General features: G+C 38.2%; 1 protein-coding gene across 2 annotated transcripts in view; it reads left to right on the top strand.

Moving 5' to 3' along the window:
- The window catches only part of EPM2A (EPM2A glucan phosphatase, laforin), a 106,605-nt gene that overhangs the window by 71,893 nt on the left and 8,455 nt on the right, over positions 1-26,257 (top strand). For both annotated transcript variants that reach the window (XM_079939477.1, XM_079939478.1), the window contains exon 3: positions 24,072-24,313. In XM_079939477.1, the coding sequence (XP_079795603.1) occupies positions 24,072-24,313 (242 nt within the window). The remainder of the gene's footprint in view (positions 1-24,071; positions 24,314-26,257) is intronic.

Below are 26,257 nucleotides of genomic sequence, written 5' to 3'. Positions count from 1 at the left end.
TATTACAAAAATGCCACTTAAATTGAAAGTCAGATCTCTGATTATGGATCAAGTGGTTAAGAGAAGCCAGCACAGAAGGAGCATGAGCAAATGGAAGAAAAGGAATAAAGAATGTAAATGAGAAAAAGCAAAGGCCAGAAAGAAAAACCTAAATACAACTTAATGATGAGAATAGATCCCGTCCATTAGATAGGAAGCATAGCTTCCATTAAAAGAAATTACAATACATGTCTGGGAAAAAAAATTAGAAAGATGAAATTTCTCAAATAAAAAATAATGATGGAGCATATTCTTTTGTTTATTGTAATTTATCATTCTTCAAATTTTATTGTTGATTCTAAACCTATTATAAACATTCTCTAAAGTGAATCCTGCCTTGTTTTATGAGAGGACACTGAAAAAAATTTCTAACATTTCCTGAAAATAAACTAATAAACATAAGATTCAGGAGATTATTTTACCCGTAGAAGTACAATATTGAATTGTACCCATTTTTATCTACAAGATTGGGCAAATTTCGTGCTGCCACACTGTCAAAGGAGTGTTAAAGAGCCTTGAAGAGCAGGGATGTTTTTGAGACTTAGAATACTATGCATGGCATTCTGCAGATAGAACATAGTCAGTCACACTGGATCAGGAAATTATCCCATCCGGCTTCATATGGCTCCTTTGGTAACAGCACTGTACCTGTGTCAACTGTTTTCCATGATGATGACATTGTGTCATCATGTTGACATATCCAGATATTGATCAGGCCCATTCTCTGATGCCACCTGCCCTTTCTCTGGTAATAAGAGTAAAGACTTTGTCTCTTTCAGTCACTGTTGTATTCCCAGTTACGGTGCCTACATTTTGCAATCCATCACTTCTTATTTCATATAAAAGTTATTTAATCATGCATCCTATAAGGCTATATACTCCTTCGATGTAGGATATATATCTGAATTCAGTGTCACATCTATTCACTGCTTTTAACACAATGCCTTGCACATAACTGATGGTTATATGTATAGATTGAATGATGAACTTCATTCAGTGGCTCACTATTACTTGCCATCTAGGAACTTATCCAAAAGTTTTGCAACTCGTAGGCAGGTCATGTGCAGTGCTGGGGTGGGGGGTGAGGGGTGGAGGAAATGAAACTGAATTGCTACAGAGTCATAGCTTGGCCACCAGCAGGCACAATGCCTTCTCCCCTCTTTGAATCTCTAGAGTGCCAGAGAGTCTGACTCTGTAATGTCAGCAATTCAGAGGGGGTGTTTTTCAGAAATAACTAATGATGATGAGTACACATTTCAGTGGATAGAGTGAGTAAGCAGATGGGAGTAGATAAAGGTGAAGAAATCTAAATTATAAGAAAATTAAAAATATAGAACTGTAGAATATTATAGTGTCAATTCACAAATCATAGAGGGAAACTCAGAACGAGGTAGTTGAATGCTTCATGTTCACTGTGCAGAAAAAGAATAGTGCAGGTCTGAAATTGCCTATTCTTAGAAAAGCCTGCTTGCAAGGTTGGCCCTCTTGCTGGTCTTTGGGAATTTGGGTAGTAAACAGTCCCACACACTGATATAAAACTCTCCCTAAATACTATTTGTGGTTCACTGTGCCTAAACTGTGCAAAGAATATGTTTATACTTAACATCTGCCTTCCTTTTGGGAATCTAGAATTTTGGTACATACTGGGCAGAGGATACCTACATACCAGCCTCCAAAAAAACCATTGGTGGTCTCTCTAATGAGCTGCCCTGGTAGACAATACTTCCCATTTATTTTAACAACTTGATGCTGGAGGAATTAAGCATGTCCTATGAATTACACTGTGTGTTTGGGGGACTCTTGGAAGCGTGCACCTAGTTTCATCTAGACTTCCCCCATGCACCTTTTCCTTTTGCTGATTTTCCTTTGTATCCTTTAACTGTCATAAATCTCAGTACAAGTACGACTATATGCTGAGTCCTGTGAGATCACCTAGCAAATCACCAAACCTGGAGTGATCTTGAGGAGCCCTGACATATTCACTTTATGGGATTCAGCCTAGCTAATGTGTTGAGCCAGTCCTGGCTAGGGCTGCAGGCTCTCAGAAGGCCTTTCACCACCAATCGGTAGAGGTGCAGGTAGACTTTTAGCCTTAGACTGGTATCTGGTCATCTTGGTGCGAATCCCAAGTACATGCATCCCATTCTGTGTGAATGGGGTTTTTGGTTTTTTTTCCCACCATATTTTAATGTAGTCATTAAAAGCATGTGCTCTGAGTTGGGCTGCCAGGGATTGAATTCCAGCTTTACCACTCCCTAAGCAGTAGGACTTTGGGTATGTTACTTAAGTGCTGTGCATCACCTGTAAGAGAATGTTAATAGTAAACTTAAACCTTAATAGGCTGTTGCTAGGATTAAATGAGATAAAACGTTAACACAGTAAGTGCCAAACATGTTTAATTATTTTCATAACTGGCATTATAAACAAGCAACAAGTTTATTTTGTCTTCCAGAATTCAGTAGGGAAATTCTCCCTGGATAAAAATATAGGGAGGTCAATAATTTCTTTGGCCACTTATAGATAATAAAAGCTCTATATTCATTTAAGTCATAAAATACAATCTTAATTTTCTACTCAGAAGCTTGGCTCCTTTGAAATAATTAAATCTTTCAGTTTAATATAAAATGAAATCCTTTAATATTCTTGCCTTGAATTCAATCTTGCCTTCTATTAAAATCTTGTTCCTTGATTTATTTTTGCAAATAATAATTTAATGATAAACTAATAGTAAAAAGATAAACTTTTGTCTATTTACTTTACCCATTTCCAAATTACATTGTTTTTACTTTGCCTTTTATATTTAATATGTAGTTAGATTTGTTTTTTGAATCAGTGGGAGAGTCGTTTTTCTTTAATAGGTAAATATAGCCCATTAATATTTAGTGTTATAAAATGTTCAGTCTTAATTATACCATCTTAAGTCTCCTGTTTTTAATGCTTTTTAAACATTTCCTGTCATTCTGTCTTTTATATATGATCATCTTTCTGATAATTAGAAGATATATAGAATGTTTCTTGTTCTACTATAGGTTATCTTTTGAATGTGACCATACTGTTACTTCAAATTCAATTTAATCAATTGAAAGCACCCAGAGAGGCCTCCTTTTGAAAGACCATAGATATTATTACATAGATAGATAAAGAACTCACTATCCCTTGGCTACAACCTCAGTTTTTAGTGTTAGTGGGATTTTTCCCTGTCCCTTATAATTATTTATTTTTATTTTTAATATTGTATAGCTTTACTTTTATAAGTGACAACACATTGTTTTGTCACTATAATCAATTCTTTAGATTTAATTACATATTTAAATAAATTTCTTGACCATCATATCTTTTATATAAGGGCATTATCTTTCCTGAGTCTTTTTAAAGTCATCACTGGGTTGGTTAGAATAAGTCACAAGGTAGTTTTTCAAGAAGGATTCATGAGAGTTTATTTCTTAAATCTTTTACATATTTAATATGTCTTCATATTGTCTTTATACATAGATGACAACTTGATTAGATATAGAATTTTGAATTACTTTCAAATATATTTAGATGTTGTTTTTAATCTCCTGACTTGATTATTGCTCTGGAGAATTTTGAGGCCAGGCTTATGTTTGGGGGGGGGTCAATGAGGATTTGTAAGATTTATTTTATTTTATTTTATTTATTTATTTGTTTATTTTTGGCTGTGCCATGCAGCTTGTGGGATCTTAGCTTCCCAACCAGGGGTTGAACCTGGGTCCTTGGCAGTGAGAGTATGGAGTCCTAACCACTGGACCACTCAGGAATTCCTGATTTGTAAGATTTAATGTGCCCACCCTTGACCCTATGGAACTGACATCTTTAGGGTTAGGAGAAGTTCAGATGGTAGTTATCTTTATGATGAGTAAAAAGGAGTGTGAGAAGAGTCTTCTAGGGCTTGGGAGAAGTTCTGTTTCTGAATCTGGGTGCTGGCTATATTATTATTTGTAAAAAAATTTGTAAAAAAATTTGTATTATTTGTAAAAAAAATTATTGAGTAGTACACTTATGTGTATTTTTAATGTATATTACATTTCAATAAAAAGTTTTTAAAAGTTCATGTACCCAGTCTTGCAGATACTTAGAAAAATTGATAGGGTGCAAGCTCTTAATGTGTTACAAATATAAATAACCAAATTAACTTGTTGCAGAATTTCCCTTCAATAGTTTCCATAAACTATTCCATAAGAAAATTAGATTCCCATTAGAGGCAAACAAAAAGGGATGGTAACGTATAGGCAAAGAAAAACAAATTTCCTTGAAGTCCATTAACTGATTCTCAGTAGATTCACATAAATTGTGTCTTAGATCTTTGGTACTGTACTTATTTTACTTGTTGATGTTCATCTCAAGAATGCAGAGAGACCAAAAGATTGTATTTGTAAAAGTGCTTTTTGATGTTCATTAAAACAGGATGGAAAAGCCAAAGTAATAGCCGTGTAGCCTTTTTATAGATCATAAAAGGAATAAATAAAGCCTCTTAAAAGTATGTTTGAAGCTTCACTGGTCCTAGTCAGAAAATGGAATTATTTAGTATTTCAATAAAGCAGTGGGACCATCCTCTTTTTATGAACCGTTAGTATCGTGCCAGCTGCCTGCTTTTAACGTCAGTGAAAAGAGGATGGATGGAATTTTCACACGCACAGTTTGTGTTGGAAACAATAAAACATACACGAACCTTTTCTACAGATCCCCTTTGACCTATTTAATAAAATAACAGAATCCCAAATTGTGAATTGTTTTTAAAGCACCTGAGTAGCTGAGAGATCTCATTGCACGTGGGCGGGTCACTAGGGCAGACATCAGTGTAGCTCAGTCCTCTCAATCACTGCCACACTCCCTTTTCTCTTTTTGTTATTTTATATTCATGACCATTCTTTCTTTCCTTATGTAAATATAAAGATATACCGTTTAATTCCTGACTCTGTTTGCTAAATAGAGAAGGCAATTCATTAATGCATCACTCAGTATTTCTCCTTGTAGAAATGTTGTGCCTTGCTAAGCAGAGGAAAAGGCTCTCAGGAAGGCTTCCTTTACATTGATAGAAACAGGTGTTCTCTTTTAGTTGTCAAGTCAGCTCCCTTCTGAGAATCTCAGATAAGTGGTCCAAATTACATCTAAGAGGAAAATTTGTTAAAGCATAATTACTTTTCATCATAGTGCCACAAATAATGAAAAGAACAGAACACTGGAAGTATATTGTATTCTACTTAATCACCATCGTTTTAAAAAGCTGATGTAGAATTCCTTACTTCAAGACAAAACTATATAGGTTTGGTGGTAAATTAGGCATATTTTCTAAACACTAAATTATATTTCTTCTAATTCACATTTGGCTAAGAAAAGCTGACTAGTCTTTGTAGCAGTGGAATATAAGTGATAAGATTTGCAGCTGCCATTTCAAACAGTGCATTTTTGTCTATTCTTCAGTAGCTTCCTGTGTTTCTATTCATCCTGAATGAATACCTTTCTTTATCTTTCTTGATAAATTTCAACACAGTTGCCTATCTATGCAGAATGCAGTCAGACTCCTTATATCACCTTGCCTATCCATTGCCCTCCTCCCTCACCCCCACCCAAGAGCTAAACTTGTGGAGATCGATAGATTGTTTGTATGGGTAGAAACAGTAAAGCTTTGCCCAGTGATAAACAATTATTTAGAATAGTGCATAAAAAATTCTGGTCATCAGAATTTTATCTAGCATTTATCTGCATTTAAGAGAATGTCTAAAACCAAATAACTTCAGCTGAGGCATAATGGAAAATCTGAGATCAGTGAAACTAGTTTTGACTAAGAGCTCAGCCATTGATCAGCTATGGGAAGGTTGCTTGAACTCTGCTGTTTATTCCTCTAAAATTAGGATAATAATTATATAACGAAACAAATAGCATAACATTTGACATATATACACTACTATGTATAAAATAGATAACTAATGAGAACCTACTGTATAGCACAGGGGACTCTATACTCAGTGCTCTGTGGTGATCTAAATGGGAAGGAAATCCAAAAAAAGTGGGGATATATGTATATGTATGGCTGATTCATGTTGCTGTACAGCAGAAACTAACACAGCATTGTAAAGCAACTATACTCCAATAAAAATTAATAGAAAAAGAAACAAATAGCATAACAAAAGCATTTTCTAGGATTGTACTTGTTTAATAGTAGTAATTATAAAAGAAATCTAATATTTTAGGGAGGATGAGTAGACTTTTGGAAGGTTATGGGAGAAGATGCCCATCCTATGTCAGCACCTTTAACTAGTATCAGGGTCTTTGGGTCACCTTCTGTTTTCCCAATTGCTTTCTGTTTTTTTGCCATCAGCAGTTCTTCCTCTATGATCCTTGCTGTTTATCCTTTCCAGACCATATAATCGAGAACCTCCCACCCCCATACCCAGTCTCTTTTTGCATCCCACATTGATGACTGTTTCATCTCTCCAGCCAACTGGGTCGATGGAATAGAAATGCCTATTCATAAAATAAAATTTGTCTCGATTAAGTTACCATGGAGAAGAGCTGTAGGCTTTGCAGTACATTACACGTCTAAAGCAGGGATTGGCAAAGGGTCGGACAGTGTATATTTTAGACTGAGTGGGCCATATGGTTTCTGTTGTAGCTATTCAACTCTTTTGTTGTAGTGTGAAAGTAGATATAGAAATATGTAAACAAATGAGAATGGCAGTGTTCCCTGAAAACTTTATTTACAAAAACAGATGGTCGTCTGGATTTAGCCCATGGGCCATAATTTTCTGGGTCTCTAAGACATGGGGATGAGTCATACAATACTAGTGTTTAAAGGGATATGGCAATCATGCAGTCCAGCTTTCCCTAATGTGTGATCCATAGACAGCTGTCCCCCTGCAATCAAAGATTAACTGGTCAAATATATCTTTGAAGTGCTACATGATGTTCCCCCTTCTTAGAGGCTCACCAATACATTAGCAATACTCAAGGCCCTGACTTTCTTCAGGGGTGGAATATAAGTAATAAGAATGATAACTTATGCTTTAATAGTGCTTACTGTGTGCCCAGAACTATTCTAAATGCTTTTACATATATTTGTTCATTTAATCTCAAAGCCCTATGAAGTATGTAGTATTGTTGATACCATTTTATAGTTGATGAAAGTGAGGCACTGAAAGGTTAATTAATCTGCCCAAGGTAGCATAATTAGTGGTGCCTCGATACAAATTTACGCAGTCTGGCTCCAGGGTCTGTGCCCTCAGCTACCCTTCCACCTCTGTGTAATATCTAGACACTTCTGGGAAACAGTGTGAGCTAAGAAAGTGCTTCTTTCATCCAGTTCTCTCAGTTAACACATTGGAAAAGCAAGGTCTAGAGAGATTCAGGTGACTTTGCAAAGGTCACAAGTATAATTAATAACTGAGACCAGTCTACAAATCAGTTAAATCACCACCTGGTACTTGAAGAAATGCTCGAATTAATCCTTTGTAAAGACAGAAATCCTTTTAAAAATGAGTAATCGTCTCTAATTTTCCCTTTTTAATTCAGGCTTTTATAACCAGCTTCATTTCAGTGGGGTAAATACAGTTTGATTTTTAAAAAGTAGAATTATTTTCACTTTAAAAAATCTGATAGGCAATCTTCTGTTAAGAGAAATATGACCAATATTTATCTCTAACTTGGACCTCTTTCCCCGGCTCTGAGCCATTGATTCTCAAGTCTCAGTGTACAGTAGAATCACTTGGGGTACTTGGAAAAAATGATGGTAGGCCCCACCCTACTGCTTCAGAAATTACATTTTAATTGAGGATCTGGTGTAAGTGTTTCAAAAGCTGCCCCCAGGAGTTTCTTGTATGGAGCTGGATTGTGAATCACGTTTGTTATCGTCTGCTAAATTTGTCCACCTGCATTAACAGCTAACATTTAAAATGCTACATGGCATGAAATGAAACTTACGGCTATGGTCCATGGGTTATAATTAATAAAAATGTGACCACATTCCAAGCATGAGTGGAACTTTAGCATTGCAGATAAATTGTACTGGTGGTTATAATATGCAGTCAGTTTTATGTGAGTGGGACGTTTGGATCGACGTGCATAGCTGCAGAACCAGACTAACCAGAAAACTCAGATTCTGATAGGTTGCCAGAAGTCTGTATGGCTCAGATAGAGGCTGGTCTTGACTTTTTAAAAAATTGAAGTATAGTTGATTTATGATATTGTATTAGTTTCAGGGGTACAGCAAAGTGATTGTTATTTTTTTTCTGATTATCTTCCATTATAGGTTATTACAAGATATTGAATATAATGCCCTGTGATATACAGTAAATTCTTGTTGCCTATCTACTTTATGTATAGTAGTTTGTTAACCCCATACTCCTAATTCGTCCCCCTCCCACCCTCAGTCTTCACTTTGATGTGGCTCTTTAATGCCTGGGACTTAAGGTGGAAGAAACACATACTTTGAAGGATTAGGTTTTGCCACCATTGTCTGCCTACTTACAAATGTTAAAATCATTTATAACAAAAGAATTTAGAGAATAAATCATGTGTAGTAAAGTAATTTAGGATAGAAATAGAACATTCATGAGACGAAATGGGATAGAAATTATCAGGGACTTGAGATGGTCTAATTACTACTATTGAACACTAAATTTGTCTTTAACTTTTTTGGTAGTTAAGGCAAAAAAAGGATATAAATATAGTTTTATATTTTGGCTAAAAACAGCTTTCACTTTGCAGAGAAAATTGTTATTTTTAAACTAATTTCAACCAGCAATTTAACATATATCCTTGGGATAACACAATTAAAAATATCTTCACCACAGTTTTGCAAAAGTTATAGAAAGGCTGTTCAATTGGTGATAGTTGTAAGAACCATCATGTAGTTGAATAAACCAAATATTTTGAGTAAGTAAAGACATTTCTACAGTTGTTCATTCACTCATTCATTTATTCAATCACCTGTTTGCTTTTAATTGCTAACGTTATGCTGGATACAATGTTAAGTTCTGGAAATAAGGTGATCAATAAGATGTCATGCTTGTTCTCAAGGGGTACACAGTATAGTAGGAGAAATGCTCAGAAAACCCCAAATTTCTAGTGAGAGAGGTCAGAGACTGAAATAAAGGTGTGTATATGTTATGGGAACACAAAGAAGGAGGACCTAAGTGGAGGACCAAGGAAGATTGAATAGGTTTAATCAGATAGATGAGCAGTGAAAATGCATTCCAAGAGGAAGAACAGCAGGATAAATGTCAGGGAAGGGAGAGTGCGTGGTGCTTCAGAAGAATTACAAGTATCTCCCCTAAATTGGACGGTGGGGTTCATATGGGGCTTCAGAATGAGAGACCTACGTCGGGGTCAGATTCCAAAGGGTCAGGCCAAAGACTTGAGACTTCATATGAAAGTGATGGGTAGTCACCTTAGTATTTTCGGCAGTAGGGTCATGTGATCAGATTTGTGTTTTAGAAAGATCACTTTAGCTACAATGTAGACGGGAGACCGACTGGGAGATCACTTAGGAGGCTGTTAGTGTAATGCACTTCTTGAGTGTTGAGGCTCTGAAGGAAAGCAATGGGAATGGAGAACAGGGGACCGATTCTGCAGCTTTTCAGGAGTTTGACTTGTATGAATGGGTTAATGACTGTAGAGAGGGGAAGCAGAAAGAAGGAAGAAAAGTTTCCTGGCTTAGGTGACTGGGCAGCTTGTGGCACAATACATGGAAATCTAGAGCAACTGGGGAGAATCAGGTTTGTGGGTCGGGAGCAAAGATTGGAAGATGGTGAAAACGAGTTCAGGTGATACTTACGGGACTATAAGTGGAGAATTCCAATAGAGCGTTGAGATCTGAGCTGGAGGCAGTAGATTTGGAATTTACCAGCATGTAGGTGGCAGTTATAGATGGCAGCGTATATTAGTGAGATAACTTAAGAGTATATAAATCGAAGAGAGACCAGAGTTTGGAACCCTGAGAAACACTCACACTTAAGGCTTGTAGAGGACACAGAGCTTACGAGGGAAACAGAGCATAAGTATGAATAAACTAGGAGTATGTGGGATAATGGAAGTGATCAATAGGATACATGTAATTTGGGACAGAGATGTAATTTGGGATAATATAATAGGGATGTAATTTGGTAATTTGATAGATGTAATAGGGAGGTAATTTTTTTTTTTTTTTTTTTTTTGCGGTACGCGGACCTCTCACTGTTGTGGCCTCTCCCGTTGCGGAGCACAGGCTCCAGACGCGCAGGCTCAGCGGCCATGGCTCACGGGCCCAGCCGCTTCGTGGCATGTGGGATCTTCCCAGACCGGGGCACAAACCCGCGTACCCTGCATCGGCAGGCGGACTCTCAACCACTGCGCCACCAGGGAAGCCCATAGGAAGGTAATTTGATAGATGTAATAGGGAGGTAATTTGAGACAGAGATAGAAAGTGTACATTAAACTGTGAAATATCAACTGTGTCAGATGGGACTTGATAGGTGTTGGGTCTCTGGCTGCTGGACTGAATTCTCTTAGTAGAAGCCTATGGATGATTTATATTATTTAACGGACAGATGTTTTAGATATCAGATATGTTTCAAAAGTTTGAAATCCAAACATTTCTCCACACACTTAAGCCCAGGTGTGAATGCAGAATAATGTTCCTGAAAAATCTTGAAAACATCTAAGCACAGCAGTTGGAGGTGATGATGTCCTTGACCATGAAACATGGAAGAGACAATTTTAGCTTAAAAAATGTAAGACCAGTTTTTCCCAATTAAGCACTTCAGTGGATGGAAGCTAATACATGCTCAGTGGAATGGATGATCTGAAATCAATCTGTATTGTGAAGCTATTGCCAGAATGAATTAACTGCGTATAAGGGCACCACATAACTGAGTGCACTCTCGTGATGATTAGGGTTATTTGAAATTCACCAATTTAAATATGACAGTTTTAGTTTGGGTATTATTGGTGTTTAATTGTCTTTGTGAATTGTATTAGACTACATGCCCGACTGTTTATTTAAGACCTTTCCTAGTTAGAAATAATGTAAGTAGACCAAGTATCACTGATATCTGGCATATCTGTGGATTTTCTTCCCTATCTATGGATTCTCAGAATCTGTGGGTAACATAAAGTGAACAGAGGCCTTTTTGATTTGTACCTCCTTAAGTGGGTTTATTGACTGTCATGACTTTGTTTTGGTCCTCATGAAATACATGTGCCCTGATTCCAGGCTGAATGAAAGAAGCAAAACTTCCCAGGGATTTTCTAAGTCCCAATATTATAGTATTTGTAGCTATGAATCTCTCTTCTGTACCTGTCATCTAAACTACTTACATCTCATAGGGGAGAGGAGATGTTTCTGTTTGTCTTTCTGGAAGCTTATCTAGTTTCTGACACTCCTGACTGCAACACTGCTAATTGCATCAGAGTTCTCAACCATTTAAATTCCTTGGTGTTCCCTAAATTTCAAGTCTTGTGTGTATCATCCCCAGTTTTCAGCATCCACATGTAAAAAATCTCAAGCTTCACTTTAAAAAGATAACACAAGAGGGAATTTTTCCCCCTATCAAGAGGCCAATGAGCACTGTAAATAAGGAGAAAAGAGGAATGTTTTAGAACCAAGGAAGGTCATTATGTAAATACAACCATTTGGCTTCCTACAGATTCTTCACTGAGAAATCAAGAAAGAGGGCTAAAGAGATTTAAAATTTTTTCTGTAATTAGTAGAATTTTTAAAAATAGCAAGCCTCTCTGCAGTTATTAGATCTCTAGTATTAGTATCAACAGTAGAGATAAAATGCTTCTCTTTTTGTTTCTACTTACAAGAGGGACCTTATTTTGTTTACTTCTCAGTGCACCTGAGCATTATGAATTGCATTGATCTATTGTAGAATGATATCATAATAGCATATAGATTAAATATCACTATTAGAGTACTCCTTGCTACTCAAAGTGTGTTCCAAGGGCCAGCAGCATTGATATTACAGGGGAGCTTGTGAAAATGCAGAATCTCAGGCTCTAACCTAGATTTACTGAATCACTATCTGCATCTATCATAATCCCCAGATGATTCCTCTGTACATTAATATACTTTTTTTAAATTTATAAATTAATTAATTAATTTTTTGGCTGACTTGGGTCTTTGTTGCTGTGTGTGGGCTTTCTCTAGTTGCGGCAAGTGGGGGCTACTCTTCGTTGCGGCGCGCGGGCTTCTTATTGCAGTGGCTTCTCTTGTTGCGGAGCACGGGCTCTAGGCGCACAGGCTTCAGTAATTTTGGTATGCGGGCTCAGTAGTTGTGGTGAACGGGCTTAGTTGCTCCACAGCATGTGGGATCTTCCCCGACCACGGCTCAAACCTGTGTCCCCTGCTTTGGCAGGTGGATTCTTAACCACTGCGCCACCAGGGAAGCCCTGTACATTAATATTTAAGAAACACTAGTCTAGATGAATAATAACCATACAAATACCCCAGATGATTATTTTTGGTCAAGAAAATTATAAGGAAAGCGCCTACTGTGGCTCAAAGTACATAATAGAATTCCTTTCACAATAGAACTTCCTTGTAGTTCAGTAAATCAAATGATTAGTTGGCAATGATGAAGAATTAACATAAAAAAAAATCATTTTTTTCACTTTTCCAACCGTCTTGTTTTCTAAATTCATTTTTGTTCCAGAGCTGAAATAAAGACCCACAGGTGCAAAGAATAAATTTTAAAAAATAACTCTTTAGAGAACTGATTAAATAAATCAATCAGTTTCATTGTGTATCAGTTTGCCTACAATGGATATTTCCTTGATGTGAGTTAAATCTAATTGATGGGCAACATATCCTCTGTACAAAGTTCTTACATCAAAAAAACAAAACAAAACCCTACCTTATTAACATTTCCATAATAGAATTGAAAGAGTTGAGTGGAAAACTGAAAGGAAGTTTGAATAGTTTGATATTCTCAAGACTTTGGGCATATGGATGCCATTAGCATGATGTCTAGTCAATGAAATGTTGGTTAATCTGAAACTTGTAAAAATATGCAGTAAGGAAACTTAGAGAGATAGGCTTCATTGAGGGCAGACCTGGTTAAGCAATTGTAAATTATAATATTACATTAGAAAACTTAGAGTCATTTTATAATCTTCCCTTTTCTCAATCCTTTCATCCAATTAATGTGCAAGTTCTGTTGGTTCCACTGCTAATGTACATCTTGAATTAATCCACTTCTCTATCTGTACCACTAACTATATTCCAAGCTGTCACTATCCAAAAGGTCTTCCCTCTTCCTCATAGCAGCCAGAGTCACCTTATAAAAATTATGAAATAAGTCCATGTGACTCCTATACTTAAATATCATTCATTGACATTTCATTGCTTTTATATTCTTATACAAATTCCTTAGTACATCAATGAGGCCTGGCATGGTCTTTTCAATCTGTCTCATGCCACACTTCTTCCTTATTCCCCTCACTCCTGTCTCTACGTTTCTCTTGGTTCCTAAAGTATATACCTCTCTTCCTCACCATAAAACATTGTATGTCTTACTCCTTTTTCTACATCATGTCTCAGGGTTTTGTTTGTTTGTTTGGGGTTTTTTTGGCCATATCAAGCAGCATGTGGGATCTTAGTTCCCCGACCAGGGACAGAACCTGTGCCCCCTGCAGTGGAAGCTTGGAGTCTTAACCACTGGACCACCAGGGAAGTCCCTCTATATCATGTCTCAGTTTTAATGTCACCTTTTCAAGGGACATTAAACTGTCTGTAGGAATGTAAGTTGGTGCAGCCACTATGGAAAACGGTATGGAGGTTCCTCAAAAAACTAAAAATAGAATTACCATATGATCCAGCAATCCCACTCCTGGGCATATATCCAGACAGAACTGTAAGTCAAAAAGATACATGCATCCCTATGTTCACAGCAGCACTATTCACAATAGCCAAGACATGGAAACAACCTAAATGTCCATTGACAAATGAATGGATAAAGAAGATGTGGTACATATATGCAATGGAATACTACTCAACCATAAAAAGGAATGAAATAATGACATTTGCAGCAATACGGATGGACCTAGAGTTATTATGTTAAGTGAAGTTAGTCAGAAACAGAAAGACAAATACCATACGATATCACTTATATTTGGAATCTAAAATATGAGACAAATGAACTTATCTACAAAACAGAAATGACACAGATATAGAGAACAGACTTGTGGTTGCCAAGGGGGAGGGGGAGTGGATGAGGGATGAGGGAGGAGTTTGGGGTTAGCAGATGCAAGCTAGTATATATAGAATGGATAAATAATAAGGTCCTACTGTACAGCACAGGGAGCTATATTCAATGATAAACCATAATGGAAAAGAATATAAAAAAGAATGTACGTATATGCATAACTGAATCACTTTGCTGTATGGCATAAATTAACACAACATTGTAAATCAACTATACTTCAGTTAAAAGAAAAATAATGTCACCTTTTCAGGAAGGAACTACCTGATTGTCTTACTTGAATTCTGATTCCTCTGTGTTTCTCTATTTTAACTCCCTGTTTAAGTCCTCAATAGCACATGACAAATTAATTTATAAATTTTATACATTTTGGATATTTATTCATTTATTGTCTGTCTTCCTCAAAGAAAGTAGGCTCCAATAAGGGCATACCTTGACTGTCTTGCTCACCACCGATTGTTGAGTACCTGGCAAAAAGCAGGCATCATTACACTTTTCTTGAATAGAAAGGATGACTGTAGAATAAATATAAAAAATTTCACATGCTTAATTTTTTATTACTTCCTTGGTCTTCTGTGGTTCCTAATTCATTATGCAAGTGATTAATTTGAAGAAATCCTTTCAAGTTCATTATGTGAAGAAATATTAAACATGACATTTTACTCTTTCAAGGAATGCTCAGCATTGGAAACAAAATTAACATGCCAAGAGGATATTTTAATGGAACATTTTGTTGAAATTTGTATCAAGGGAACCAATTGAGGCTGCTAGCCTAGTTATTTGTCTTAGTCTGTGGTACCTTGTGATTGACTTTAAGAAAGTGAAGTGTGCTAGTTGCCGTATTTACCAGTACAATCTGTCAATATGGCATATAAACCAAATTTCAGGCCAACACATATGCAAAACTAAGAAGACCAAACTCTATGGGACTAAGAGTCTGACGAAATCATGAGTCTGAGAGACTGTGCTCTTATACATTTCAGGTAATTCTCCAATGAGGCGCATTCCCTGAAAGCCAAGCAAAGGGGCCCAAGACTCTACTGTATTTATCAAAACTATTGATAGATACCTCAGGACTTTAGAACTGAGTTATTAGAGCAAGAAAAAAGACAAATAGCCCAGCCAGGGGCCTGATGGTCTCTTCCTCTACATTGGAGATACTCAGGTGATGGATTGAAGGACCTGAGTAAAGGAAGGAGTGTGGGTAGTATTGTGTATAAAGAACAATTTGGCACCACAATCAAACGTTAGTTGCATTTTTAGAATTCCAAACATCAGGATGAAAGGTGAAAAATATCTATTCAAATGCTTAACTTTAAGTGCACCTGATATATGGATATTTGAAGAGTCTGGATAATTGTATATATTTTAAGTCTGAATTTTACACCTTATATTCATTTCCTGGGGCTGCCATAAAAAAGTGCCACCAACCAGATGGCTTAAACAGCAGAAATTCATTGTCTCACAGTTCCGGATGCTAAAAGTATGGGATCGATGTGTCTGTAGGGTTGATTTGTTCTGAGGGCTGTGAGGAAAGGATCTGCCTCTTTCCTTGCATTGGAGATTGACATCTTATTCCTTTTATCTTCACATCATCTTCTCTCCATATGTGTCTGTGTCCAAATTTTCCCTTCTTATAAGGACACCATTCCTATTGAATTAGCCTACACTAGTGGCTTCATTTTAACTTGATTATCTCTGTAGAGAACCTTCTCTGAATAAAGTTACATTTTAAGGGATTAGGACTTCAACACAGGAATTTTGGGGAAATGCAATTCAACCCATAACAGACCTTCATAATTAATTTACTTAAATGGCATTTTATAATATAGAAAATAAAAGAACATGTCAAAAATATTTGCTTTATGTGGCCAAAAACTACACAGCACATCCAAAAAATCTAAGAAACTAACTGCACTTATAAAAATTCACATATGCTCTATATAGACTATAGTCTATGACCTATAAGCAAACTATAATAAAACTTTTTAATTGGGACTTCCCTGGTGGTCCAGTGGTAAAGAATCCACCTTATAATGCAGGGGACGCAGGTTTGATCCCTGGTCTGGGGACTAATATCCCACATGCCGCAGGTCAACTAAGCCCGCATGCCACAACTACTGAGCTCGCACACCTCGACTAGCGAGCCCGCGTGCTGCAAGCTACGGAGCCCACGCGCTCTGGAACCCATGCATCACAATTAGAGAGAGAAAACCCAGACGCCACAGCTAGAGAGAAGCCCACACGCCACAATGAAGAGCCTGCATGCCACAATGAAAGATCCCGCATGCTGCAACTAAGACCTGATGCAGCCAAAAAAATAAATAAATCTTTAAAAAAATATACAAAAACTTCTTTATTGAGGAAGTTATTTAGCATCATTCTTTAAATTGGAATTTGTCTTTGAGCAGTTATTCAGCCTTAACTGGAGTCTGTTATAAGCACCCTTTTGGGGTAGAAATTTGGCATTAATAACTTAACACCTGACACCAGAGAACACATTTTCAGTGGAAGGAGCTATATGTGCTAATGAAGCTTGGAGCTTACTAGAGGTTGATTTTAATGTTTCTCTTGCTTTCTCCCTAATGAGATCTAAATTACGGCACTAATAGACTTATTTTCTTCACCTATTATTTAAAAGCCAGATCACATTTTAATTGCACATCGAATTGCCCATAAAATAATAAATAAGGTAAAATGCAGCACAATTATCCATCTTAAGAAATGTGCTAATCTCTTTTTGTTCCTGAATTCTTAGCTGGATTTTGTGAAGGACCTCAGCAAAATCCATTTTCTCTGTCTTTGAAATGGTGCTGTGTTTGTATGGCTAAGAAGAGGGTGCTACGATTCAAGAGTTGTGGTCTCTTGGTGTGATAAGAAATAAACAAAAGCCTATGTTCATACATTGATCCCACCATTCCTGTGGTTTTCCTAATTTTTTTCCTGTGGACAAAAAATAATGCTAATTTTCACCTTCAGGAAAAGGTTATTCTGCCATTTCTTGTGGCCATTAAGGATGGAACCTGCGATGTGGAGTCTATTCAGCTTTCTCCTTTCCTGATATCTCTTGTCTTTTCCACGCTCCCTCCTCCTGTCCGTACCCTGTGATGTTTTTGAAAAGTGCTTGGGTGCTCATTCTGCTTGATGTACTCATTACTGCCAGTGAGGCCTCCTTTGATTGACAGCTGAGATGGAGCAAGTGAGTTCTGATTCATATGCTTCAGTAGCTGTTGTACCGTAGGTCCTAGCCTGACAAATGAAGCAATTGGTGTAGTATTGCGATGTGATTACCTGGAACCACAAATCCAGATTCACTCAAATGAATGAAACTGATTTTGATTTGCAATCCAAGAAAGTAAGTTTCTAGAATGTCAGCCATCTATTTCTTTCCCCTGGTCTTTGGCCAAGTTGTGATATGACTAGGATGGATTTTATTTAAATTCAATCTTGTTGAATCATAGTGGCAATAGTCAAAACCCAAGTGAATAATTTTTTTCTACAATAATACATTCTTAGTGGATATAACTGTGTTAAGTATTTGGCATGACTCAGAAAGAGATTTAGTTTTGATGTTTTGGAAGATAATATGCATTAAACATAAGGACACATGTTCTCACAACTACTCTCTTATAACAGAGTTTCCCATTCCTCACTCTCTGTCTAGGAATCAGTTGCAGTCTTGAAACTATTTTTGGAGAAAGTAAGGGCTTCACTTTGTATGTCCATGTGTAGAGCTGAGCAAGTCCACCTCCTCTCATCTCCATATTTTTCACCACTACTAAAAGGTATTGAGATCTATATACTCAGCTCCTTCTGGATGTTTATTGGGATCTGCTAGGCTAGTGGTTCTGGAATCTAGCTACATATGTAATATATGTAATATGGTTAATTTCTAAAAAAAATAAAGTAAGAATCAATTCACAGAATCTGAGGCCTCCCTTTAGAGCCACTTTATGAGTATCTCTGGGGTAGATCCTGGTAATAGAAGTTTTTATAAAAGCACTGCATGTGACTTGAATGCAAAGCCAGATCTGGGAACTTCTGTTCTGCATTGACTGCGTGGCAATGCCCATTTGGTACAGTGGTTTCTCTTTGACCTTTCCAAATAATCTATAGTGGAGCTGCGAGAAATCTCTGCTGTAATTCATGATTGATAGTGAGTTATTCATAAAATAGTTCTCTGGAAGTTTTATGATGTCATTTACAATATAATTTTAAGCTCTGCTTCTTTTTTTTGTTTGCGGTACACAGGCCTCTCACTGTTGTGGCCTCTCCCGTTGCGGAGCACAGGCTCCGGATGTGCAGGCTCAGTGGCCATGGCTCATGGGCCCAGCCGCTCTGCGGCATGTGGAATCTTCCCGGACCGGGGCACGAACCCATGTCCCCTGCATCGGGAGGCGGACTTTCAACCACTGCGCCACCAGGGAAGCCCTAAGCTCTGCTTTTTATTCTGTTATTGTATCTTTGAAGTTTGGTATGTCTTGCATTAAAACTACCTTTACAGAAGATTTTTTATTCCCTAAATCTTATATTTCAACAAATTTCTTCTCACCTTTACAAAAAAATCCTGATTTAAAAAATCATTTAAAGTATCATTGACACCAAAAGAAGATTAAAACTAAGATGAGATCAGTAAAAATTGATTTTTAATGGTGTCAAATCATTCTCTTTTGAATGAAGTAAAAGTTTAATTACTGTTTAGAAAGGACATCATGCATCTTATTACTGTAGTGTATCGTGTAACTAGAAATGTATCACCTACTATTAGAGACAACAAACTGAAATAGGATGCATATAAAGGGCACTTTAGCTGTCTAAGTAGAATCTATTGATCTGTGTGTTTCCAACAAGTCCAGTATTTTGTCTCTATATCCCATGTAATGGTTCAGTATAATTTACTTTACAACTTCAATTCTCTATCCTTCACTACACTGCTTGTTTTCAGAATTTATCTTTAGTTATCCGCCTCCTAGTTTCAGAACATCTTACTCTAAAAAAATCAGGAATTATTTTATATTAATTTCTTGAACATGTACTCTGACTTCTAGCATTGTTAGAGGAAGAATTAATTATGTTAAGTGAAAGTTGGAAGTATCTGGTATAGAAACTGGTGTTATTTGTGTGTGAGTATGTGTGGGTGTGTATTTCAAGGGCTTATTTCCATTAGAAACTTGATGTGGGAAATATATATGTTAGGGTACCAACTCTGGGCCTATTTATCTTTGATTTGTTCTGAGTTTCTTAAGGTTACTGGCTAGTTTAAATGCATTTGAAGGCCAGGGCTGAATGAGATGATAAAATAACACCTTTTTATTTAGCAACACAATGTGATCTATATATTGAGTCTGGTTTTGGATTCTGATTTCTTATTTTATAGGGTCAAATGTCCTGATTTACCCTTTATATCTCTCTATGAGCTACTCTTTGGTATATATGCAAATCTTGCATGCCAGCCACTTTGTTTTGGCATTTATTTACTAGTTGAATACTAAATGCTCCCACTCAAAGAGTACAGTACTCAAGAGAACTCTGGATAACATTTGGAATTTAGCTTACCTGTCATGAATATTCATTCTAATATGTAACCAGTCCACTTCAAGATTTGGACAGTAAAAGTACACTGTTGTTCAGAAGGTTGTATAACTGAGGTGTCCACTTCCTTCTTTTTCCAGCTGAGTGTTCTCAAGTACGCTCAGTTAAACCCCAAAGTATAGGTAAAGCAGCCCAACACTATTACCTACTAGGCATCCAGCAGGTTGCTGCAGGAGGAATCTTTATGGAATAATGGAGGGAAGGATGGAGCATCTACACAGGGGAAGGTTCCTACTCTCACTGAACAGCTGGAGTGTAGGGGCAATGACCCAGGGGATGTGAAGTTTCCATTCCTGCAAAGACCAAATACTCAGCTAACAGTGTCCTGGCCAAGCGTAGCTCTGGGATACTCTAAATGTGTCCCTGCTGGTGGTCTTTGTCTCAGTTCACTGGGCCCAATGGGGTGTCTGAGAATTCTTTGGAGTCAGAAATAAAGTTTAAAAAAAACTTTGGATCCTGTGCCCTTCTTCACAGCACCTGGGTTTCTCTTTGTTTGAAATTGTATCCTTTTATTGCTTCCATAATAATCCTCAATATCCACAAGGAAATTCCTAGTAACCTATTATATCTAGAACCCAAGCGGCAATAAAAATTGGTTTATCCTCTCTTGGAGAGTAGGTAGGGTTCAAGCTTTAGAAAGATGATGCTTGCTCTTGTAAGATATTTTCATTGAGGATGAATAATACCCACATTTGAGGATTAGTCAGTTGGCTTCTTAATGTTAACATCCACAGTGACAACAACAACAACCAAAGGAGAATAACTAGCTGGATTTCATATTATAAAATAGGGTGAATAGTCTACGCTCTGCCGCATTCAAATGAAGGATATATAGGACAATGAAAAATTATATAAATAGTCATTTCAATATCAAATAAATTACTAAAATAGGTAAATTATAATAACTAGACATAAACCCCACTGGTATTTATTGTGTATCCACTAGTGTCAGACTTATTCAAATACATTACTTAATTGTATTTACTCCTTACAAAATTCCTGTGAATTAGTTATTTTGAGACCCGTTTTAAAGATGAGCACACCAAAGTCTCAGAGATGATAAATAGGTTGGCCTAAGGTCAGACAGTTATTACCAAGTGCTTTTAAAAATACCGTGCTAAAATTGGTATTTGAACCTAGTTTTTCTAGCTTGTGTTTAGTGCCCTTTCCATTATGCCACACTTAACATGTTATCCTGCTGTTCAGCTATCTAATATTAGGCTTTTGCTTCATTCTCTATATCTCTCTTCATATACACACATACGTGCATACTTACATATTTCCAAATATGACATGGAATCATATTATCATCAGAATATTGTAGCTGATGAGCCACAAGCTCTGTGTCAGGTATGTTGGTCTTACTCCAGCTCCACATTCCTTTTCTTCCTACAAAAAGTAAAGAGTTCTAGTCCACTTTTATTCCCCTAAATGAAGGTTTCCTAATCTCCACTTTATTGACATTTTGGAGAAGATAATTCTTTGTTGTGGGGATGTCCAGTGCATTGCAGGAAGCTTAGCAACATCTCTGGTCTCAATCTACTAGATGTCAGTAGCACCACCCAGTGTGACAATCAAAAATGTCTCCATAATCACTGTCAGATATCCTTCGGGAAGCAAAACTGTTCCCAATCGAGAATGACTGCTCTAAACTTAAAATGAAAGTAACTAAATAAAAGTGTAGTCCCTCTGCTCTGTTTCTTCCCTGCATATTAGAGACTTTAAGCAATTAGCTTATTTAGGCTTTATATTAGTCAGAACAAGTCAAGTTAGGCTGTGGTAACAAACAATGCCAGAATTGGCTTAACACAATGAGCTGTTAGCTCTCTGGGCTGCTGTCCTCCCTGAGTTAGGTTACCATCCAGGTGACTTCAGCTCCTAGAAGCTCAGCATCCACATGTTCCTTCATACCCATCGCAGCAGGGAAAGAGGGAGTGGAAAGTCACGCATAAGGTCTTAAGTATGTCCCTCTGAAGTCACACTGGTCACTTCAGCTTACGTTTTATCGACAAAAGCAAGTCATGTGGCCATATCTAACTTCGAGGTGGAGAGGAAGTTTAGTCCTCCATGCTTGAAAGGGGATACCTGGGAACACTGGTGAGCATCCGTGATGCCCGCCACCGTCATCTAAGGACTATTGTCTGAACGCCCTGTAATGAACCTAGTAAGGTTCTAGGTTACATGAATCAAGTAAGGTTTGAAACAGATTATTCACCTATTAGCTCTGGAGAGAATGTACTCATGTGAAATAATCAGTGAACAAGACAACATATACCATATGCAACAGATTATAATAACATGTGTTCAATTTATATATTAATTTGGAAAATATTTACATTTTTAAGATACTTACATTTTAGGATTTTAAGTCTTGCAACTAAAGAGCATGGTATATCTTTTGGGTTCTGGGACCTAATTCCAATGTACGGGGTAGGGAGTGTTCTCACATATCCAAGCAATTCTCCAGAGACCAGCTTGGTGTCCTGTAGTTCAATGCAATTCTGACACTACCTACCTACAGACAGCATCAGATTCCACAGGTTAAGGGTTCAGTCACACAAGACCCAGCCCCCAACCTGCCTTCAGAAGCCAGTCGCAAACCCAGGTTGTTACCCGTGTTTCTGACTGGCTACGGATTGGAGATTCCCCATACCTCTCCTTAGACTCGAGTTTCATTAATTTTCTAGAGCAGCTCACAGAACTCAGATAAACATTTTACTTCCTAGATCACCAGTTTATTATAAAAGGATGTAACTCAGGGACAGTCAGATATAAGAGACACCTAGGTGAAGCATGGGGAAAAGGGCAGGGCCCTCTCTCAGTTCCATGTGTTCACCAACCTGGAGGCTCCGCAAACCCTGTTCTTTTGGGTTTTTATGGAGGCTTCATTTCATAGGCATGGGTAATAAAATCATTGGCCAAAGGTGACTGATTCAACCTCCAGCCCCTCTTCCCTCCCAGGAGGTCAGGGGGTGGGATGAAAATTCCAACTCTCTAATCACAAGGTTGGTACCCCCTGGCAACCAGCCTCCATGCTTGGGTGTATTCCAAAAGTTACCTCATTAACAAAAGACAACGTTACAGCTCTTATCACTTAGGAAATTTCAATGGTTTTAGGAGCTCTGTGCCGGAAATGGTTATGAAGAGCAAATATATATTTCTTATTATAAATCACAATATCACAGTATGTCTCTCTATTTATTCGTTGTTGTTTTCGTAATGTCCTCTAATAAAATTTTATAGTGCTTTCTCGTTAAAGGTATTCCTAGATGTTTTATAATTTTGTTTTTTGTTTGTTTGTTTGTTTTGTTTTTTGTTTTGTTTTTGCGGTACGCAGGCCTCTCACTGTTGTGGCCTCTCCCGTTGCGGAGCACAGGCTCCGGACGCGCAGGCTCAGCGGCCATGGCTCACGGGCCCAGCCGCTCCGCAGCATGTGGGATCCTCCGGACCGGGGCACGAACCCATGTCGCCTGCATTGGCAGGCGGACTCTCAACCACTGCACTACCAGGGAAGCCCTTGTTGTTATTTTTGAATGAAATTTTCCCTGGTCCTCCTATTCTATTTCTACCTGGCTATGGTAGTACAGAGAATGGTTGCTTGATTTTTTATATTTTTCTTCATCCAGATATCTTAATACTTTTAATATTTTTCATAGCTTTTGTAGTTTAATCTCTTTTTCAGAGTTACATTTCCTCTTCTTACATTGTAGCATTAGGTGAATCATACAATGTTGTTACTAATGGAAATCATCTTTACTTTAATTTTATTTAAAAGAAGATTGTTGATGATTAGTTTCTGTTAATCTCATGCTATTCAAAATCTTTGTGTAGAGTTTTAAACAGGAATGAATGCTGAATTTTAGCCCATATTTTCCAGAATTAATCATAGGTGTTTTACATTTAATTTGTTAGTATTTGAAATATGTTGATGGGTTTCCTAATATTGAACCACATATACATTCCTGGAATAGGTATAACTTGGTGGACGTACTTTAATATATTGCTAGATTTGGTTTGCTAATGCTTATTTCCTGGCGTTCTAGTTAATTGAATCATTTGTTTCCCCCAAAACACCGCCACCAGTATTTCAGTCTTTTGCTAATAATATTGGTTCTCATATTCTTAATACAGCTTTTCCTGTTCCAGCTTTAAAGGTGAATTGCCTTTTAACACTACATGTTTTATGCAGCTCCTCTAACACCAACAATAGTAATAGTTGACTCCATGTGTTCTTATTAGAATTCTACCAAATATCTGGCTGGGTAGCTGCCCTCGCCAAGTGGAACATGTAACCATCAAACTGAAGCATGAACTGGGGATTACGGCTGTAATGAACTTCCAGACAGAATGGGATATTGTACAGAATTCCTCAGGCTGTAACCGCTACCCAGAACCCATGACTCCTGACACTATGATTAAGCTGTATAAGGAAGAAGGCCTGGCCTACATCTGGATGCCGACACCGGATATGAGCACTGAAGGTAAGCATGAGAAGGAGCTTTCTGGCTCCTCGTTGAATGTGTTTCAAAGAAGCCCTTGCTGGTTTTTCGCCTGTCTGTCTATCTGTCTGCCTATCTACCTACCTACCTTGCTGTCTATAATTGAATGACTTAAACGTGAGTGACAGATATGGAATAGATATAAGGTTTTTGGTTTAATATATTTAGTATGTATATCTTTTGACACCTTGGCTTAGATTCTGTTTAACATGGGTCCTTCGATTTATTTATTCATTAAACATGTATTGACTGTGTATCAACTATGTGTGGGGCTCTAGGCTGGTGGCTGGGAATACAACAGTGAGGAAAAGCAGGCACAACTCCTGTCCTCATGGAACTTCTGGTTCTATAGGGCAGACAGGCGTTAATCAAATGACTACAAATAGAGTTGTAAAGCTATGATGAGTTTTTGGTTAGAAAGATACATAGATATTGCTGTGAGAGCCTAGGCAGGCAAATCAGACCTAGGAAGAAGGGCGAGAGAAGGTTTTCTCGGGTGTGTTTGAGCTGAGATCTGAAGCGGGAGTTGGCACGGGTGAGGTGGGAAAGAGGCTTCCAGGCAGAGGGAGCAGCTTGGGAAGAATCCCCGTTGCAGGAGAGCACAGAGTGTTGGAGGAACTGAAAGAAGGCCAGTTTGGCTGCAGGGCTGGGAAGGAGGGAACAGAGTCTTGCAGGATTTGGGGCACAATAAAAACTTTAGATGCTATCCTAAAGCAGTGAGAAGCAGTTGAAAGGGTGGGAGGCTGGGAGATGTCAAGTTAACTTATTTTTTCCCCCTAAAAGTGCCCTTCGTTTGCAGTGTAGAGAATGTCGGAGTGGGCCCCAGCTGATCTGGGGACGCCAGTTAGGAGACGACTGCAGTAGGTAAGGTGGGAGATAACGAGAGAGAACGCAGCTCGGGGCAGGGTGGCAATAGTGACGCTTCATTTACTGCACAAACACTGGCTGAGCATGTCTTTGTGAAGAGGGAAGTAGAGTGTGACATGGCTGCTGCCAGGGAAACAGAGATAAATAGGCACACTTTTTTTTTTTTTTTTGGCTGTGTTGGGTCTTCGTTGCTGCACACGGGCTTTCTCTAGTTGCGGCGAGCGGGGGCTACTCTTTGTTGCGGCACGCGGGCTTCTCATCGCGGTGGCTTCTCTTGTTGCAGAGCACGGGCTCTAGGCGCCCGGGCTTCAATAGTTGTGGCACGTGGGCTCAGTAGTTGTGGCTCATGGGCTTAGCTGCTCCGCGGCATGTGGGATCTTCCCAGACCGGAGCTCAAACCCTTGTCTCCTGCAGTGGCAGGCGTATTCTTAACCACTTCGCCACCAAGGAAGCCCAAGGCACACTTTTGATCTCATGGTAAGAGGCAGTAAGGCAAGTTCAAAACTAATTATGGTAGAAAGAAGAATGTGATGAGAGAGATGAGCCTTGCGCACTAGGAGGGTTATAGCGTGGGAGGAGCTCTTTTACGGCAGAGCGCAGGGAGGCTACATGAGTATCCTGGGATTTGAGGTGGGCGTGGCAGGTCCAGGTAGAAGGAGAAAGAGCATGCCAGGTGGAAGAAACAACCAAGGCCCAGAGGCATGGTATTTTAGAGGAACGATCTGTATTTCAGCCTGGCTGTGGAGGAGGGTTCTTGTTTGTAGAAAGGAGTGGAGCCAAGAGAACAAGTTACATGAATCATATCAACCAGATGTCAGCAGGGGGCAGCAGAGAGCTATGGACTGGTGCGGGCTGAGGGAGTTTGGTGAACTGCTATTCTGGGGGAAAGAAGGAAGACAGTGATGGCCAGGGAGGAAGCGTCTCTATCATCAGCCCTCTTCCCCGCAAAGTACATTATGTATCAAACACTCTTCTCAGTAATTTCATACATTAACTCATTTAATTCTCAAGACAAGAGTCCAGGCAGATGTTGCAGTTATCTGCATTTTGCAGAGGAAG

Source organism: Stenella coeruleoalba (genome assembly GCF_951394435.1).
Source record: "Stenella coeruleoalba genome assembly, chromosome: 12".
NCBI classification, from domain to species: Eukaryota; Metazoa; Chordata; class Mammalia; order Artiodactyla; family Delphinidae; genus Stenella; species Stenella coeruleoalba.
This window is presented reverse-complemented; position numbering and strand designations above follow the sequence as displayed.